This window comes from Trachurus japonicus, chromosome 8, assembly GCF_045865225.1.
Source record: "Trachurus japonicus isolate A0001 chromosome 8, Traja_1.0".
NCBI classification, from domain to species: Eukaryota; Metazoa; Chordata; class Actinopteri; order Carangiformes; family Carangidae; genus Trachurus; species Trachurus japonicus.
In genome coordinates, this window is record NC_140914.1 from 4,531,163 (window position 1) to 4,544,898 (window position 13,736).

At 40.3% G+C, this 13,736-nt stretch overlaps 1 protein-coding gene across 1 annotated transcript; it reads left to right on the top strand.

The window, feature by feature from the left end:
• Positions 1–809: 809 nt before the first annotated feature.
• Positions 810–12,881, top strand: retsat.2 (retinol saturase, tandem duplicate 2). The gene is made up of 11 exons (XM_085783386.1): positions 810–1,044; positions 1,897–2,079; positions 3,241–3,482; positions 5,459–5,660; positions 6,674–6,871; positions 7,499–7,618; positions 8,312–8,450; positions 9,034–9,143; positions 9,236–9,405; positions 10,663–10,822; positions 12,487–12,881. The coding sequence occupies exons 1-11, from the start codon at positions 885–887 to the stop codon at positions 12,633–12,635; spliced, it is 1,833 nt and encodes a 610-aa protein (XP_085639512.1). The 5' UTR covers positions 810–884; the 3' UTR covers positions 12,636–12,881.
• Positions 12,882–13,736: the final 855 nt, after the last annotated feature.

A 13,736-nucleotide genomic window follows, 5' to 3' on the forward strand; every position in this document is an offset into this window, starting at 1 on the left:
AGTGATGTTTTCTCCAAAACATAAATTATTAATTATTTAAAAATAATAATTAAGGCGAGACACTATGGCAAAAACATAATTTTTCATGCACTGATCAATTTTGATTTTGCTTTCTTAACATGTCTTCTTTCAGCATAGTGGAAAGAAATGGTAGAAAATCCACACTAAGGTTTTATATTCTCAGGTTTTTACAGAAGGATTTGTTGATATATCATTCACAGCCTGATTTATACAACATTTTATTCCTAAAAACGTGGAGAAATTTCATTTTTTTTAGGGCTGGTGACAGTATTTTCTCATTTAAAAAGATATCCAAAATCCCTGATGTAAGAACGTCTGACTCTAATCTGTGTCAACAAAATAAAACAAGAATTTTAAAAGTGTCTCTATCCATTGTTCAGATTCCTGTTCTGGAAATGTATGCAAATTAGCGCAGATTTAATTAGATATTGCCTCATTTACATATTCAAACATAAAATTTGACAAAACTTGAAATACAAAAAATAATTGTCTTAATGTCAGTGATAAACTTGTGAAGTTTCATGGTGATATCTGTTAGTTTACATTTTTACCCTATTCACCTTTAGTGTCTCTCTTGTTACATAATAAGTCCATTTTTCTCTCGTTTGGTTTCAACCATAGACACACATCTCCGCTCGAGGGCGTGTTTTCTTTAAAGTCACCTCTTCCTTATTTTTCTTCGATCTAGCCGTTGATTGGTCGAGATTTACTCTGCCCGTAGCGTACGTGCGCTCTGATTGGTCGCCGCCGTCCGAGTGCTCAACGTCACCAGCAGCGCCGTGTCTTAACGCGGAAGCGCAGCGCCGCAGCGTCCCATCTGAGTCCCAGACGCTGCAGCTGCTTCTCGGTGAAACTCCGCCACGATGTGGATCAGCGTAGCGGTGATTTGTGTCGCTCTGCTCGGCCTCATATGGAAGTATGTGTGGGGAAGCTCCGGACCGAACCCGTTCGACACCGACACCCGGGAACCGCTGAAGAAGATGGTTCACGACCGGAAGGAGAAGAATAAAGTCCTGAAGCAAGGTCACACTCCACCGTGTTCACTTCATTTAGTTGTCAAGTTTATATGCATTAAAACTAAAGGGAAATCGATGAAATTGAACAAAAAAAAGTAATTAAGTGAATCTGAAGTGAAGTTTTATTATAGTAATAATTATTATTAATTCAGTCGTTTATTCTAAAGCAGTCAGAGGGAACATGGCTGCAGGCGCGGTCACAGTAAAACACTGAACTGGTTTCTTGCATAAGAGTGAAAACAAAGACGAGTTTGTCAGGAACTGCTTCTGTTTCTTACGTCTTTATTTAAATTTTTTTTTTTTTTTTTTTTTACATTTTTTTCAGGCCAAAAAGTAGCAAATTATTGTTTTTTTTTTCCTTCAAAGATTTCACTTTTACAATTTTCTATTTTCTTTAATATTAATAATTATTTTATCATAACTCCTTAATCAGAAAAGAAATATTTAAAACACTTTTAATAAAAATGTATAGATTGAAACTCTCTTGAATGCAATAATAGCCTACATTATTATGTCCTAATTGTGTTAGAAAGCAGCTCAGGGCTATGAATAAATATACTTGATGTATGGTATATTGATTATTTTTAAAACAATTAGTTTTAAATTCCACATTAAAGTCCAGCCTCACACTTCACAAACAGAACATTTCTCAACATTTTTAGAAGATGAAATTAAATGTTATAATGTCCAAATTTCCATTTATGCACATTTTGTATTAGCTCTATTAGCTTTTGTATAGCTCTGTTAGTTACTATTTGTTGTTCCTCATGTTTCATGGTGTGAATGACAGTACAGTTAAAAATCTAATCTAATCTAATTTTAGTAAACCTTGAACTGTTCTGGTGTCTCTGTCCTTCAGGTTTCCTGGCCAGTAAAGTCCCGGAGAACTTGGACGCCATCATCATCGGCAGCGGGATCGGCGGGCTTGGGCTGGCGGTGCTGTTGGCCAAAGTTGGAAAGAAGGTTCTGGTTCTGGAGCAGCACGACCGGGCCGGAGGATGCTGCCACACGTTTACCGAGAAGGGCTTTGAGTTCGATGTCGGTGAGGAAGAGGAAGTAGTCCAGTAATTTTAGGCCAAAAAAGGGGTCAACGTTAAACAAATTGCAACAGAAGCAAACTCAACTGAATCCAATTATGTATGGCTAATTTGCATATATACAACACCTGATAGCCTAAATGGGTTCCATTCAGACCTCAATATTAAGTTTTTTAACTGTAATATGTTAACAAGACTGGGTATAGCAGGTGAAAATGTCTTGTTCAATGTTTAGATCAGGTGTTGTATGAATGCAAATTATCCATACGTAATGTCATACCTGCTCTACTAAGAATGTGGCTACCTTGAAAAATTGCAGTCATCTTGAAATTTAAAGTGATTTCTTGTCGGTTGACCGATGGAGTCAACTCATTCCAGTTTTCATGTTGGTACCACCACAGCACCTTTATGTATACATGTGCCGTCAAAATGGTGGAATTTATTTATTTTTTTTAAAGGTACTTTATTTGTCACATATACAGCTAGTACAGTGAAATTCTTTCTCTGCATTTAACCCATCCCTGAGGAGCAGTGGGCAGCCACGGTGCAGCGCCCGGGGACCAACTCCAGATTATGAGCCAGTGGTTTGGTCAGGGGCACTGACTGGAGGATCAGGCTAGCTGGCATGTTTTTAGTGGTGGGGGAAACCAGAGTACCCGGAGGAAACCCACGCAGACACGGGGAGAACATGCAAACTCCACACAGAAAGGACCTGGGCGGCCGGGGATTCGAACCCAGGACCTTCTTGCTGTGAGGCAACAGTGCTAACCACTGTGCCACCGTGTTTATGCAAATATATGTAAATTTGCTCATGTTAACAAAGAATTTCAAAAAATTTGTAATACATTTTTTGTTTGTCTTAATGTAAGTAATCAACTGGGTAATTTTCATGGAGATATCTAAAGGTTAAAAATGTTACCCTATTCATGTGAGAAAAATAATTAATGGGCGTATACATTTTTCTAAACTTTCCCCTAATGGGATTCTTCTGGGCTTTTTTTCCCTCACTCAGGACATGTTGAGGATACAAAATCAGTTGAGTTTGCTTCTGTTGCAATTTGTTCAACCTTTTTTCATAAAATGACTGGACTAAAGAGGAAGAGGACTCTTCTCTGTGTTTATGTTTGGTAACGTGTCTCTCCTCTCCTCTCCTCTCCTCTCCTCAGGGATCCACTACATCGGGGATCTGCTGGACCACAAGCCGTTCCGCTGCATGCTGGACCAGATGACCAACGGCCAGCTGCAGTGGGAGCCTCTGGAGAACCCGTTCGACCACGTGGTTCTGGGGCCGCCGGAGAACCGCCGCCGCTACCCCATCTACAGCGGCCGCACGCGCTTCCCCGACGAGCTGAAGAAGTGTTTCCCCGGCGAGGAGAAGGCCATCGACGAGTACCTGAGGCTGGCCAAGGTGAGACGTCTGGACCTGACCTTCTGTGGCAAGCGGATTTAAAGGGATAGTATCATTTTTTTTAAAGTGGGGTTGTATGATCTACAAATAGCCCCTAAGTACTTTAATTGCAGTAGAAGACTCTCTGCACTCCTCCCGTTAGCAACGCCAGCCCATAGCCCTGCCCAGAGATTTACAACATACAGTTTTTTCAGGTAAAATAGGCCGTTTCTTTGGGTCTGTTCACAGCACTGTATGTTGTAAAGTACTTAGGGGCTATTTGTAGATCATACAACCCCACTTTAAAAAAAATGATACTATCCCTTTAACATTTAAAAGTTTGACTATCCGGAATTAACATTGTAGATATCAGCAACGTCTTTCTGACTTGTCGTAACTACATTTTGAATAGTTGGATTTTTCATTCAAGATATCTGTAATTCAGTTTTGCCTCTAGTCAAAAAGAACATTTCAGAAATCCATACAACTACGTTCTTCCTATCCACAATAGTCATTTCAGATATCCACAACTACGTTCTTCCTAGGACAAATGACGTCACTTTTGCCGTTCATGTGTATGGGGTTTGTCATTACAGATATCTACAATTCAGTTGCAGATATCCGCAATGTGAATTACGGATATCTGTAACTGAATTACTACTAGTACTAATTCCAGTTTGAGATATCTACAACTTCATTTTGACCAGTCATAATTCCAGTTACAGATATCTACAACGCCAGTTAGCCTAGTCAAAACTTAATTTAAGATATCTGAACAGGGACATGTAGATATCTTTAATTGAGGTGAATTATAGATATCTTGAACTGGAATTAAGTCAGAATCAAATTGGAGATATCTGAAATAACAATTGTGGATAGGAAGAATGTAGTTGCGGATATCGGAAATATTCTTTTTGACTAGAGGCAAAACTGAATTACAGATATCTACAACACATATCCAGTCTGGCTTTTAAATGTTAAAATGGCTTGCCATAGACCTTCACCTTGAGGAGCTGCCTGTTGTTGTTGGGGGGGGGGGACTTGCACTTTAGCACAGAAAAGCTTCATTATCCAGATTTGTGTTGGTGTTGTCGCTGATATTCCTCCAAGGATCAAAGGTCAGTGAGTTAAAGGTGTTGGAGCCTCTATCAGCTGATGGTTGAAGGAGGATTACATAACCACAGCCACATGGTGTTGCTTCATTTTTTATGTCTTCATGTGTCTGCAGCTGCAGCCAGATCAGTTTAATAACTCTGTGTCATAAAAAAGAAACTAAACTGAAAAAAGAAAAGTGCAAAAGTTCATGAAGAGTTCTCAGTTTTTTTGTTTGTTTTTATGCATTTATTTTGAAAGGACAGCGGGAAAGAGACACAATCCAATGTTCATGTAGCAGGCACTTTACCTTGGATCACATAGGAAAGTGGGTAAAATTGTCCCTAACCCTATGTAATTGATGTGGTGTTTTTTTGTTTTTTTTTCTGCATTTGTGTTTATTGTGAAGTCGGTCTTAAATTTAATTTCAAGTCGCTTTAAAAAATTCTTAAATTTAACTTGGCTTAAGCTGTAGGAACCCTGTAGTCCGAGCTTCAATTGATCATCCCCTCTCCTTCAGCCTCAAGTTCTCACTACATAATGTTGTGTTGTCATTAAACACACATGGAGATGACGCTGCAACCCAACTACACAGCTGTTAAATGATGTCACTCATCACCCCCCCCCCCCCCGACCCCTCACCCCCATCGTTCATGTAGCAGTCACTTTACCTTGGAAAGTGGCTAAAATTGTCCCTAAGCCTATGTTATTGATGTGGTGGGTTGTTGTTTTTTGCATTTGTGTTTGCATTTATTGTGAAGTTGGTCTTAAATTTCATTTTAAGAGGCAAAAAAGTATTAAAAAGTCTTGAATTTGACTTGGCTTAAGCTGTTGGAACCCTGGAAAGGAAACTTGTGTCTCATGTTTTTGTTTGTTTGTTTGTTGTTTGTGTGTTTTTCCTGCAGAAATGTGGGCGGGGCATCTGGATGCTGGCGGTGCTGAAGCTTTGCCCCGCCCCCCTGGCTAAGTTCCTGGTGTACAGCGGCCTCGCCACGCGCCTCTCCTTCTTCTTCCAGATGGCGTCGCGCAGCCTGACCGAGGTCGTCAACGGGCTGACGGACAACAAAGACCTGCGCGCCGTCTTCACCTACATCTTCGGCACCTACGGTACGACGGTGACGATGATGATGATGATGATGATGATGATGCTCATAGATCTCCTCCTCTCTCAGATACTGTGTGACAAACAAGATAAAGGAAGTTTCTTTTAAAATCATGTATTCAATTTATCCCGTCAATCAGACCATCTCCAGATTTAAAGGTATCAATGTCAACTGTAGTTTTTGTGAACAGGAGGAGGAAAATATTTGTCATCTTTTGTTTGAATGTTGTTATACCTGTTTGTTTTGGATAGAGCTAGAAGACATGTTGACATTTTTGACAGGCATCAAGATTAAACTTAAAACAAAAAAAGATATAATTCTCAAAAGCTTAAAGGAAAGGAATTGTTTTTGTTGAATCTTTTTACTTTACAAGGAAAATATTACATCCACAAATGCAAATGGTCATCCAAAAAAACACATGTTTATGAGTTTAAAATATAAATCAGATATTACATGCAGCTACTACAAAATATGAAAGACAGAAAAGCTATAAAAACCTTATTATTACAAACAACTATATGATTTAATAATATCTATAATATAATATTAATACCCCTTTCCAGGGGTGCAGATCCGATGTCAGGATTGGGGGGGACACAAAAGTAATTTTTTTTTTTTTGCCCGTATGCAGCTCATAACGTGGGACCATAAATCACAACTTGGTAGAGGCTCGCCATATCATTCATAAAGTACTACACAGGGAATTATTTATTGTGCTTACCTTTCTTGTTTATTTGTCCTAAACAGCCAACAGCACATATCACTAGTAAATTATAATTTTAAGGGTCTCAGACATATAATATCTGCTCATGTTCTTATCTTTCGCCTCCCCCCGACCTTCCCAGATCCCCAGTTCTTCTCCCCATCTCCCTTTTCTCCCAGTGTATGGGACTACTTTATAGTACATGATGAATTGATATGGATGAAAATCAAAATATGAAGCCTTAAGATTGATGTGGTCGTTTTTTTTTAAAGCCTGCTGAATAAAAAAAGACCTCCTCTCTCTCTGTCCTGTAGGGAACATGCCGAAGGACGCCAGCTTCTCCATGCACAGCCTGCTGGTCACCCACTACCTGAACGGAGCCTGGTACCCGAAGGGCGGAGCCACGGAGATCGCCTACCACATGATCCCCATCGTGGAGAAGGCCGGCGGCGCCGTGCTGGTCCGCGCGCCGGTCAACAGGATCCTGTTCAACGACGCCAAGGAAGCTTATGGTCGGTCTGGTTCCTTCTTCTGGTTCTTCTAGTTTTCTAATTCCTGCGGTTCTTCTATTTGTCTCGTTCCTCAGGTTCCTGTCGTTTTCTTGTTCCTAAGGTTATCTAGTTTTCTAGTAGGGGTGGGAGAAAAGATCGATTCACATAAATATCGCAATATCTTTTTTGACGATTTTTTTTTCATAAATCGATTTATTTATTTATTTATTTTTTTTTACTTATTTTTTTGAAAAAAAATTTGGGGGGGGGGATTTTTTTTAAATATTGTGCAATGTGCATTTGTTCGCCTTTTTTACATACAGAGAATACAGGTTTTGAAAAGGGTTTAAGTTCACTTAATAATGGAGTATGTTAATTTATAGGCTCCTACAGTATTTGTGTGCAGATAAATGTTAAAAATGCAGACTAAAAATCAAGAGAATCTGCAATATCGTAGAATCGCAATTTAAATCGAATCGCCATCCAAAAAATCGTAGAAGAATCGAATCGGGAGAAAAGCGGTCCCAGCCCTATTTTCTAGTTCTTCTCGTTTTCTGGTTCCTCTCATTCTTCTGGTTCTTGTTCGTACACATCAGTCCCAGCACATGGCTCCTACCTCACCTCCTCTGTCTGTTTCCATGGATACAGGTGTGAGCGTCATGAAGGGTCAGGAGGAGGTCCACGTCCGCGCCCCCATGATCATCTCCAACGCCGGCATCTTCAACACCTACCAGAAGCTGCTGCCCAAGGAGCTGCAGGCGCTGCCAGGTCAGCTGCTTTCACACTTTAAAGTTTACACACGTCTCCGTGGTGTCGGCCATGACTTTTATCTCATCACATATTTTATTACACTGCAGACAAATGGTTTCCTGAACCATAATGAATGATAATAATAACTATTATTAATAATAATAATAACAAATATTATAGAGATTTTCATACAATGGATGCAGCTCAAAGTGCTTTTAGAAAAACAGGTAGAACATTTTTTAAACTATATTTGTATTGGTTTTACATAATTCACAGACAAAAGGATGCTAAATTTAATTGAATTAGACAATAAAATGATATATAGACATGATTTAACAATAAGAGAAAAATAAACAAAGAAGTAAAGTAAACACAAATTAGATAATAAGTGAATGTAAATAGGGGGACTATCAATGGAAATTAGCCGTGTGGCTAGAATTGAGTACATTCACACTTGGAGTGTTGTTGATGTTCATTGTCCCTCTTGATCAAATAAAGGAATTGAATTGAATTGAGATAATTAGAAATAAGTGAATATAAATCTGATTGATTAGATGATTGATCTTCTCAGCTCCAGTGGGGATCATTATCATTATATAATGTAATGTAGTGTAATGTAATATACACACACTGAGGAGTAGTTTGTAGTTTGTCTTTTCTGTGTGTGTCTGCTGGTTGTAACGTTGTGTTGTTGTGTTGTTGTTGCGGCAGCGATCCAGCAGCAGCTGGGCCTGATGAAGAACGGCGAGGGCGGCCTCAGCGTGTTCCTGGGTCTGACGGGGACCAAGGAGGAGCTGGGCCTGAAGGCCGACAACTACTGGATCTTCACCGAGAACAACTTTGACGAGCTGTGGGTTCATACATGTCAATTTAAAGGATAATTACTGGTTTTTTTTTTTACAATCTGGACCTTATTTCTATCATAAAATCCGATCATTTCCTCACCCAGATAACTTTGGTGTTATTACAAGTCGTTCTGATGAAATTAGCTCCAGCCGAGAGCCGTGTATATCCAGCGATGACATTATCCAGGTCAGAGGTCAGTAGGTCAACCTACAGACCCCGGATGTTGATAACAGCTAACCCCGGACTCAGAGGGGAATAGCACGAGCCTATCATAACTAAATATTGGTGAAATGAAGGAGTTTCTCTGCAGATAATGTGTTATTTAGAGGCTGCATTCTGCTGCCCTGTAGACTCCATTATACGGATATACGCGGCTCTCGGCTGGAGCTCATTTCATCACGACTTGTAATGACACCAAAGTTATCTGGGAGAGGAAATGATCGTATTTTATGATAGAAATAAGGTCCAGATTGTAAAAACGGTAATTATCCTTTAATTATATCACATGCACAAGATGTTTGTGATGATGATGATGGTGTGAGGTCACCACTTCCTGTCACATCTTCCTGTTTTGTTTTGTTTTTCAGGGTGGTGGAGTATCTGAATGGGAAGAGAGAGGAGTCAGCGAAGCGAGTCCCTCTGCTGTTTGTGGCGTCTCCGTCGGCTAAAGACCCGACCTGGGAGGAACGGTCACCAGGTGGGAGGAGCTCTGACCCCGAGGTCATCAAGTCACAGCAACAGTTTCTGTGTGTGTGTGTGTGTGTGTGTAAAGACATTTGTCCTCTGCAGGGAAGTCCACCCTGAGTCTGGTCAGCTTCGCCAACTACGAGTGGTTTGAGGAGTGGAAGGACGGCAAGGTGACCAACAGAGGGCCGGACTACAAGGAGCTGAAGCAGATCTTCATCGACTCGGTGGTGGAGGTGGTGATGGACGTGTTCCCCAAGATCACCAGAGACAAGGTACAGACCCGGGCTGTAGGACTCAAGACCACATTTACAAGGTTGTGGTTCTTGGTTGGTTTACATTAAATATGGTTTAGATTTTAGATCAAATCATCTTTTCTTTTTAGCTGAGGAGGAATAATGTAAATATCAAGACATATGATTATTATGAGGACTGGTACTGGATACAGTGATGGTCTTGGAAATGGTCTCAAAAACTTCAATGCGTCATGTTAAAGGGATAGTTCAACATTTAGTCAGATCCTCCTCACACCATAATCCCTATAGTCACAGCAGTAGGTTCATCACCTTTAATTATCGGTGCATGTTGTTTTGAGATCGGCGGAGCAGAGACGTGAGCTGCTCAGTGAACACAATGGAGGTGAACGGTACAGATCCCCTGTCCCTCATCAAACTCATCAAATACACAATCCAACAACTCCACATAGCTCTGGTGGACAAGTTGTGACCTGCACATTCACCACGCTATGAGACAATAACAGAACGTTTCCAGACAGAGTTGTTTTAGAGGGAAATGCAGCCGGAACTACATTCCAGACACGGCTGCTGGGCGGAGGGATTTCAAAAACGCAAAGTAGTTCCGAGTATTTGCTTCATGTGTTGTACTAGTTTTACATAATTATACATGATTATTTCCTAGTGTGGTGAATGTGCAGCTTATGTAGGCTATATAATGTGCAAATAAACTAAACTGAACTAAACAGCTGAATTGAAGTTCATCAATGTGAGAATTTGACAACAAATATAGGCTATTAATCTGCTGCTAATGGGAGAAATGAACAATGGTGTCTGCAGCTCTGCACAATGTTGTGTGTTCAGTTCACATCATGTTGTCATTGATCTGGCCCCATGGCAGCCGTCTCCAGCTCAGGGCCCTGGGCGGTTACCAGGGTTACCTGGGTTACCCCTGACTACAGCTACACAAACACACAGACTGAACACACACACATTATGAATAAACAGTTGACAGTTATAATACAAACAAAGGTTAAAAAATATAAACATGAAATTTGCTCGTCTTATTCAGAGTTTGATCATATACATGTTGTTATCCGAGTGTTGATGTGTTGATGTAAACATTGTTATTGATTTTCTTGTCTTCATGTTTATTTATTTATTTGTATTCAAAGGTTTTGTTCATATAAATGATTTTAATTTAGTATTTTCTATATTTTCAGAGACTCAGCTACAGAACAGTTTCTTCAGCTTCCTGACTCTGTCACATTGTGTGTGTGTGTGTGTGTGTGTGTGTAGATCGAGTACGTAGACGCTGGGACTCCCATCACCAACACACACTACATCGGAGCGCCTAAAGGAGAGATCTACGGCGCCGACCACGGCTTCGGACGCTTCAGCCCCGAGCTCAACGCCACCGTGAGGCCGCAGACGCCGCTGAAGAACCTCTACCTGACAGGTCGGTGCCGCCGCCGCCACACACACACACACACACACACACACACACACACACACACACAGACACGGGCCCAGTTCCAATCCGACCAGTCCGTGAGTGTGTGAGGGCTGTTCTGTTGTCAGATCATCAAGTCAGTGAGTCAGTGAATGAGCCCTTACTGCCCCCTTACCGTAAGTCAGCACCGATGCTGACTTTGGCTAGGGGAATTACTAGGGGTGGGAGAAAAAAATCGATTCACATAAATATCACAATATCTTTTTTGACGATTTTTAAATCGATTTTTTTTTTTCAAAAATCGTTTTTTTTTTTTGGGAAATATATATATTTTTTTAAATATTTTTTGATTTTTTAAAAATATTGTGCAATGTGCATTTGTTAGCCTTTTTTACATACAGAGAGTACAGGTTTTGAAAAGGGTTTAAGTTCACTTTATAATGGAGTATGTTAATGTATAGGCTCCTACAGTATTTGTGTGCAGATAAATGTTAAAAGTGCAGACTAAAAATCGAGAGAATCGGCAATATCGTAGAATCGCAATTTAAATCGAATCGCCATCCAAAAAATCGTAGAAGAATCAAATCGGGAGAAAAGCATATCATCCCAGCCCTAGGAATTACCCACAGTTCATAGCGTTGTGAAGTCAAACACATGGCATGCCATTGGAACGCAAGTGTTAAAAAAAAAAAAAAAAAGAAAAGTAAATTAACACACGTGGACAGAGAGAGCTCCGCTGTCTCTTTATTGTTAATGGACAGGAGCAACAACAAAAAAAGAAAGAAAGAAAAGAAGTTTACTGTCAGGAACGTGTCGGCCTACAGTTTGTGATTATTGATGATGATTTGATCAGATCTGATCCGGGAACATTTTGTTTTGAGTCCGCCTCCCTCACACACCTTGTGCATATTAAAAGTACGGTAAATTATCGGTCCAAGACCAGAGTCAACAACGTTTTGTTGTCAAGGTAACGTGTCGTGAGAGTGGGTAAGTGCTGTTCCATTCATGTTTACAGCATCTGGACCCTCACACACTCTGTCACTTAGAGCTGACGTCACTTCAGTCAGTGAGGGTTCAGGGCTCGAGTCTTTAGGGATGTCACAATTACTTGTTTTCACAATTAATCGCGGTATTAAACGCCACAATTAATTGATCGCAAAGATTCCTAAATACCGTCACTTTCCAAAAAAAGATCATGTATGAACCATATCGGCAGATGTGCGCCAAAGTAAAGGTAAATGCTCAGATACTGGTCCATTTCCCTACGTAGCATTGAATTGGTAAGAATTTAAATGCTAGAGTGTCATTTGTAATTAAAAGAAAAAGATTAAAATTAACTTAAACATTTGGTATCGATGACACTTCCCCTGGCGGATTAATAATTGGTCATATTTTCGTAGATATTTAAAATATTTTATAATTAGTAATGTATATTTTAACTATGTTTGATTTTACACATTCATAGTGTTGTGAAATTAATTCATGCATAATAATCATGAAAATCGTAATACCGTGATTATTTCTCTGACAATAATCGTACCAAGAAAATCTGTAATCGTGACATCCTTACTTGAGTCTTTAGGGGGCGGATTGGAATTGGGACACACACACACACACAGACACAGACACACACAGACACATGCTGAGTGAGTGTGGTGTCTCTGTTGCAGGTCAGGACGTGTTCCTGTGCGGTTTCGCCGGCGCTCTGGCCGGAGCGCTGACCTGCGGCTCGGTCATCCTGAACCGGAACCTCCACCTGGACGCCATCAGCCTCGCCAAGAAGAACAAGTACATGAACGACAAGCTGAAGGCCGAGTGACCAGCTACACAACAGTACACAACGCTACACGACGCTACGCCACCACGCTGGGATGAACCGGCGGCGGCGGCGGCAGCGTGGAGCGGATCAGAGCCGGGAATCATGAAACCAAAACAGGAAGTTGACGGAGATCCGCTCGTCTCTGTAACACGACTAATGAATGAAAGACGCAGAACGTTTAACCAGCTTTCAGGAAAAACCTACGGCGGCCCTGAAGGCTCAACTCACTGACAAGATGCAAATACGCAAACACGACAAATACGAATACAAATTTAAAAACAACTCCATCAGTTTGGAATCGTTTCCGTGTTGGGAGTTTTTGCAGCTCATGTTTTTGTTGATGAAGTTTGAGTTGATCCCTCCGGGCCACCGTACAAACTGCACTTATCAAACCTCATGCAAACCATCCACTGTTTTGAAATATATAATAAATATATAAATATAAATATACACAGTTTGTTGTGTAATAATAACAATAATAATGTTTTTTTATTTTGGTTTATTTCTGTAAACTGCCTTTTTACCGGACTACTGTGCCTGATATTGATGATGAAGTTTGGTTTGCAGCTGTAACAGGTTTACACAGGTTCTTCCTGTTGGATATTAAAGGGTTAACACACTGATCTGGAGGCTGTTTGGTGTCTTTAGTGTTGCCGCCGTCTTTCGCTGAGGAACTTCTGTGATGCTTCCAAAAAGTCAAAGGCTCCATGAACGTGTTTATTGTAACAAAATCCAAAAATCAAGAAAGAGCTAATAAGCAGTTACAGCAAAAGTCGTCTCAGTAAACTAAAGTAAAAAATATTAGAGATACTAGTTCCCGCCACCACATACAATAAGTAAAAGAAGATAACCACATCCACTGAATGTGTCAACACAATGATGTCATCAACACAATGATGTAAGCCCATATAAAAATTAACAAGCAAAGTATACTTTTTACTTCTACATTTAGAGTTAGAACAGAATAAAACCTGTTTATTGTCAGTGTGTATGTGTGTTAAAATACAAGACAACTCCTTCAGAGCATTTCAACATTAGTTCAGCACAAAACCGGTCACAGTTGAGACTAAGTCGTAGTTTATTCAATCTTGTGCACAAATT

Bases quoted from the DNA above. Each gene is read 5' to 3' on its own strand.
- retsat.2 (XM_085783386.1), top strand. From the start codon at position 885: ATGTGGATCAGCGTAGCGGTGATTTGTGTCGCTCTGCTCGGCCTCATA. The intron at 3,483-5,458 runs GTGAGACGTCTG...TTTTTCCTGCAG, and splicing joins AGTACCTGAGGCTGGCCAAG to AAATGTGGGCGGGGCATCTG. The intron at 9,144-9,235 runs GTGGGAGGAGCT...TGTCCTCTGCAG, and splicing joins CTGGGAGGAACGGTCACCAG to GGAAGTCCACCCTGAGTCTG.